The following is a 6,213-nucleotide window of genomic DNA, read 5'->3' as shown; positions in this document are numbered from 1 at the left end:
CATTTTGAAGATTACAACTATCAAATTCTGAGATTGATTTATTAATTTTATTCTTAGGATCTGTTTGAAACGCTAAAACAACATACTTTGGTGTGTCGAGATGGGATGCGGTTTTTACTGCCCAAGAATGAACAGTGCTATTTTGTAAATTTGGTAATTCTGAAATCTCCCAATGACGAAAGCTCAGCTTCAGCTGTGTATCAGCATTGAGCAATCTCAAAAATTTCAACCTCACATGATCTTCTAAAGTAATATAGGGAATTCTCCATTGAAGCTTCGTTATTTTTATATTAACGTTTGTTGCTTCTGTAGACTCGATGCAATTGAGATCTGTTGGCGATCTTAATAATACAAGTTCTTGTTTCAAGTTTAAAATTATTCTTTGAAAGTCTTCAAAAAATGGTGAAACTAATTTAAGAGGTACACAGAATGTAAACTTATTATCTTTCAGTGTATATCCTGCTCTGTCAAACCCGGCCAAGTGATATGTGTTCTTATCAAACATATTTTTCACTAGTATAGCTTTAATTGTTGATGTTAATCCAATTAGTCTTGATTTAGAAATTTGTTGCCCAGCCAATTCATATCGAATTTCATCAAAGAGATTTCCAATGAGGTTACTGGATAATATATACTTAGCTTCTATCGGAGCATCCCCAGCCTTTGCAGCTGGTTTTGTACACTTCACTCCCCCTCAATAAATATAAATGATTTGCATGGAAGGCTGTACTGATCCATAGAAGCCACATGGATGCGAGCTTCATCTGAGGGTTAATTTCTTGACCCAAATATACTGTATGAGTATGGAACTGAAATTTAGTAATATCATTATAGAACTCGAGTTGAGATTCAACCATCGAGAATTCCACTAATTGCTGCGCCGTACATGACGCCAATCTACTATAAATCCCAACTTTTCCAATATTCTCGCGCTTTTCGCTGATATAGCACAGCTTTTTTAGGTGTTGACTCTATCACGTTCGAGTCTCTAATGAGCTTCTGTGAGCAAATGCTAGTGCGAGGTTTGAAAACTAGGAATCCCATTTCAAGTTCTTTGTTTTTCACGAATGTGAAGTCTAATTGTAATTATATCTCCTCGGAGATCAATAAACGATCCTTCTTGATTGGTTACCTTTACATTAATGCTTTGAATTCTATGTGTGTTTAAAGGCATATAGATTATCGGATTAGGCGTTTCATTTATCAAATACCCGCTAGGTACTCTAGGAGAACTCGTATATAATATGTTTCTGTTTGCCATCGGAGTAACTCCCACACGCTATTGCACTCAACTACAATAGAGTTAATATTTGTTATGCTAACTAAATGCTGAGAATAATACCATTTATTCGGTTGTAATATAGCATTATCAAAACCAAGCATTTTTCCTATTGAAGTAGATGATGTAAAGTCAATAGGCTTATCAGAATGAATTTCGAGCTTCATAGTATTTGTGTTAGCTCTTATATTAAGTTTCTTTTCGTCACTATTCATTTACTCTTTAAGCTAATATAATGTCATCAACTTCATATGCACCGTATCAAGATCAATTAATTTATCACCATATTTGAAGGTAGAATTTTTACCTTTTATAACATTTGCAATGCTATTGTAAGTACAGGAATTAATCAATCCAATTCCCCATTCTTTATTTTTATCCAAATCGAGATTCTCTTGCAAATGTTCATAGAGATCACTTGATCTAGATCGTAATGTAATAACAACCATCTTATATGTTTTCGGTACAAATACTGGATTACAACTGGTTCGCAAAAAACAAGAGCATAAGGTGTCCACATATATTTGTATGTAATGGTTGCATGTGCTCAACATTGTAAAAAATATTCACACCTGTTTCTTTTTTCCAATATTCATTCAATTCATAAGGTGGTTGTAGATTACCAATTGGATCAAAATAGTAAACATTTGATCCTTGTTTCTTATAACCAACCCAGTGTGTGCCATGTCCGGATTGAGTGTCTAAATTAACAATACAATTCTCATTTTTTAGAATTTTATTAGGTAATGTATCTATCATGTATACACCTTGTAGGGGAATTTGTAATAATTTACACCATTTTATTAGATTGTGATTGGACAATTCACCATCGATATTCATTTTTTCACCTTCTTTGTCTTTCTACGTTTTTTGACTCCTTTTTTCTTTGGGAATAAACTTACACCATATGGTGAGGAGGAGGAGGATGTGGGGTTGGGCCCAATCAAAATACGACCACCACTCGAGATTGGAGGGTATGGTTTCAAATAGTAACCTCTACCTGCAATATGCTGTTTCAACTGAGCAATAGCTTTTTTCCTTATCGAGCTGCTATGAGTTTTCCCAACACTTGTGCTCTTCTTCTTCTTCTTTCTCAATCCACACCAAACGCTGCTTTAGCTTTCATCACGTTTGTTACAAGATAACTAAGTGCTCTTTCACTTAGAGATGATTTTGGATTCTTGAATATTTCCCATGCTGTGTTTGCAAGAGCTCTGTCTGCAATCGCTCGCGACTTATTATCACTATTTTGAGTGTATGCTATATCATGTACCTTACAGGCTCTATCTAATGAATTTATACCTTGATCCCCCCTCTTTACCTTTCATTAACCTTGGTGCCAGGCCCACACCACTGGTACCCGGGGAAATGGGATTCAATGGTGATACGTTTATTAATTTATTTATAATAGTTGATGTAATGTCCCCCGCAGTACCCGCTATACCTTTGACAATTTTGCTAGCCGAACTCAAGATTCCTTTACCTCTTTTCCTAGAAGATAACTTTCTTCTACATACCATTTTTCATTACCTTTCAACTCAATAGTTGAACATCGACTGAGGTTAATTAATCAAACACTTACCTCAATCGAGAGACAAGAAATTGTCTCACTATGTGCTTTTATATTACTACAAAGTTGGTATGTTTTAATCAATAGGGAATACAATTTTCTATCATCATGATGTGTCTTATTAACACACTTGTTAAGTATGTTGTAAGTTTTGTAGAAATTGCAAAGAATTGAGCATTCATCAATCATAAATCTATACCAATGTCTTAGACTAACATCGAGAGAAGCATCTGATGAATTGACACATGATTTGATATAAGATAATGTATGATTTCTTACTAGCAGTGATTCCTGCATCAATTGAGGTGTTTCCAAATCCCTAATCTTATTTCGTACATTTTGTATAGATTCCAATATTCTCTTACTATCATTTTGCATTGAATCATATTTTTTCAAAGCAATATGGAAAAGTAATAGCATATTCACACAACATATTATAAAGAGAAGAACAAATAAAACTCTCCATACAATTATCTTCATTGCACAACATCTCCATTCAAGTGTTGTAAGCATACTGATAAAAATAGATTGCAATATCTATAGTGAGTGTATAGCGCAAACAGATGGAGGAGAATCTCGCAACAAGGTCAAGACTGCATGTGGTGCATGCGCATGGCGCGCAGCAGCAACTATAAAATAGCTTCTCTTGTAACTGAACACTCAATGACTATACAAAAGCATTACTATTCTTGCATGAACTATTCTACAGTCATTGAGTGTTCAGTTACAAGAGGATCTATTCTTGCGTGAACAGTGTACTATTCTACATCTTCTTTGACAGGTGAGAATTAAGAACAATTTTTTTAAAAACATATTACAATTTATTATCAAACACTACAATATTTACATTATATACTACTTGTGAAGCATATAACCGCTACATGCTATGAGAATAAGATTGTTACATTTTAACAATCTTAATGTCGCTCCATGTAGCGGTTATATGCTTCACTACTATTCCTAAATTTTTACACTTAGAATTAAATTTAACAACTTTACAAGGTGAAATTATTGAAGAAAATCTCTGAGGCAGGTATACCTCAGAGATTTTCTTTGTAGAAGCGATATTAATTTTCAAAATAATTCGTCTGCCATGATGGTTCGTTTCCTCCTGCACGGAGATGATAGTATGTGGAACATCCTCCGCCAGCTCGCGGAGAGGCATCCACGGTTTTGGTGATGGCTTATTGATGAGTGTGATGAAGTCCTCATCATCATCCCGCGCGGCTGCCTCCTCTAGTAGAGGAGCCATGGAGGTGTTCTCAGACATACGTTTCTGTTGAATGAAAATCTATGATTAGTAACTTTATTATAATTTGTTACAGATTATCAACTACTTGTGATCAACAGATTATTGTCATAATCTCAACTTGATATCATCAGATTGACAAGACATTCTCTACACAAAGTGAGTAATATCAGTTATTGAAATAATATTTCTTGCAGAATCCAATAGTAATCAAATTAATAGCAAACTCTTCATTGCAACAAATAACTATCAACTGAATCAGTAATTTTCTTAACACATCACTCAATATTATAGCAAAAAATGCAAATAATATGTAAGCATCATAATAATGAAATCAAAATATTCATCTTATTCATTTTTTTCTGAACTCTAATCAACTAGTAAGGTGATCATTCAATTTCAAAAAGTAATCATTATAATACACATCTTAACTGAACTCTAATCATTTAATATCACAATATAACTATCAACTAAATCAGTAATTTTCTTAACACATCACTTCAATATTATAGCAAAAAATGCAAATAATATGTAAGCATCATAATAATGAAATCAAAATATTCATCTTATTCAATTTTTTGACTGAACTCTAATCAACTAGTAAGGTTGATCAGTTCAATTTCAAAAAGTAATCATTATAATATACACATCTTAACTGAACTCTAATCATTTAATATCACAATATAACTATCAACTAAATCAGTAATTTTCTTAACACATCACTTCAATATTATAGCAAATAATATGTAAGCATCATAATAATGAAATCAAAATATTCATCTTATTCAATTTTTGACTGAACTACTACTAAGCTTGATCAGTTCAATTTCAAAAAGTATTCATTATAATATACACATCTTAACTGAACTCTAATCATTTAATATCACATTGTGCATGCATGTGATACAAAGACATCTATTGGAAATTAGTTTTTTTCTCACTAAAGTATTTATTAGCATGCATTCAACCTAATCACTTCAAATAATTATATTTCTTGATTTCATAAAACAATTTATGCTCAATTCAAATGAATATATCAATGAAATCATCATATTCATGTAGTCGAATATACATCTTAACTGAACTCTAAAGTTGAATTAAGTTCCTATATTCGTTATCAAGAAATTGTCTTTCAAATCAGATTCATCAATAACTCCAATGTGAGTACATGTAATGTGAACATTGGAAATTAGTTTTTCTCAGTAAGAAATTTATCAGATACTAGCAAGCTTTTGGATGACAACATATAAAGATTTAAAATTATCTGTTCACATTACATATTAATAATATTTGAGATAACTAACCTTTGAGGGTACAAAGTTGGTTTCCTCCTCATCCTCCTCCAGAAATTGTAGCTTTCTCTTCCCCTGCTGCCTGTTGGTGGTAATTGTTGTTAGTGGCACACGCTTCGGTGCCCATCCCAGATGAGATGGTGGTGTGTCTGGTATAATGAACTCATCGCTGCTCATCCCTCTCTCCACGAAGACTCCACATCTCTTCAGGGGCGACTCCTCGGGGTCGGATGCAGCAGCGACAGCAGCAGGGGGAGCAGCACTGGTAGAAGGAATCTTCTTCTTCCGCGCAGCTTGTGCTGCCCAGTAAGATGGGAATGATGGCTCTTGTTGAGGAGGTGTATCCGGAAGGATGTACTGCTCACGTGTGGACTCCATGATGATAGCGAGGATATGTGCGAAAACGTGACTAGTGGTCAAATGAAGCTGGCAAATCCAATGACCACCGCTTTTATACTCATTCGTTCCTCTCTCTCTGTTTTAGGATGAGTGAGAGATAGTGCATTTTCCCGCTTGTCACATCCTTGACATACAAACGCATTCTTACACGTACAGCAAGCTGTATTCAGAGAAAAAATATCAAATTCTCACAATGCACTCGAATTCTCACTTCCACATATCTCGAATAACAATATTTCGAATGTGAGAGCAATGTAATCTCCTCATTAATTTTCACATGAAATATTATCTTCTTTGCGCCATCCACAATTTGGACTACATCGTTCATGTTCCTTACTAGGATCGTCTGTTGCCAACCAATTTTCTAAATATACTGAACAAAACACACATTGAACAACGTCAGGTGCTCGCACAAATTTAAAAC

The 6,213-nt window shown here is 34.1% G+C and overlaps 1 protein-coding gene across 1 annotated transcript; it reads right to left on the bottom strand.

Moving 5' to 3' along the window:
- Positions 1-3,692: 3,692 nt before the first annotated feature.
- On the bottom strand, positions 3,693-5,768 carry LOC120355160. The gene is made up of 2 exons (XM_039443482.1): positions 5,403-5,768; positions 3,693-4,125 (listed from the first exon to the last, which is right to left on the bottom strand). The coding sequence occupies exons 1-2, from the start codon at positions 5,766-5,768 to the stop codon at positions 3,751-3,753; spliced, it is 741 nt and encodes a 246-aa protein (XP_039299416.1). The 3' UTR covers positions 3,693-3,750.
- Between the last annotated feature and the right edge of the window lie 445 nt (positions 5,769-6,213).

Source organism: Nilaparvata lugens, chromosome Y (genome assembly GCF_014356525.2).
Source record: "Nilaparvata lugens isolate BPH chromosome Y, ASM1435652v1, whole genome shotgun sequence".
Classification (NCBI taxonomy): domain Eukaryota; kingdom Metazoa; phylum Arthropoda; class Insecta; order Hemiptera; family Delphacidae; genus Nilaparvata; species Nilaparvata lugens.
This window is presented reverse-complemented; position numbering and strand designations above follow the sequence as displayed.

Excerpts from the sequence above, each read along its gene's own strand:
- LOC120355160 (XM_039443482.1), bottom strand. The coding sequence starts at position 5,768 with ATGGAGTCCACACGTGAGCAGTACATCCTTCCGGATACACCTCCTCAA. Across the intron at positions 4,126-5,402 it reads CCAACTTTGTACCCTCAAAG|AAACGTATGTCTGAGAACAC; the intron begins GTTAGTTATCTC and ends TTCATTCAACAG.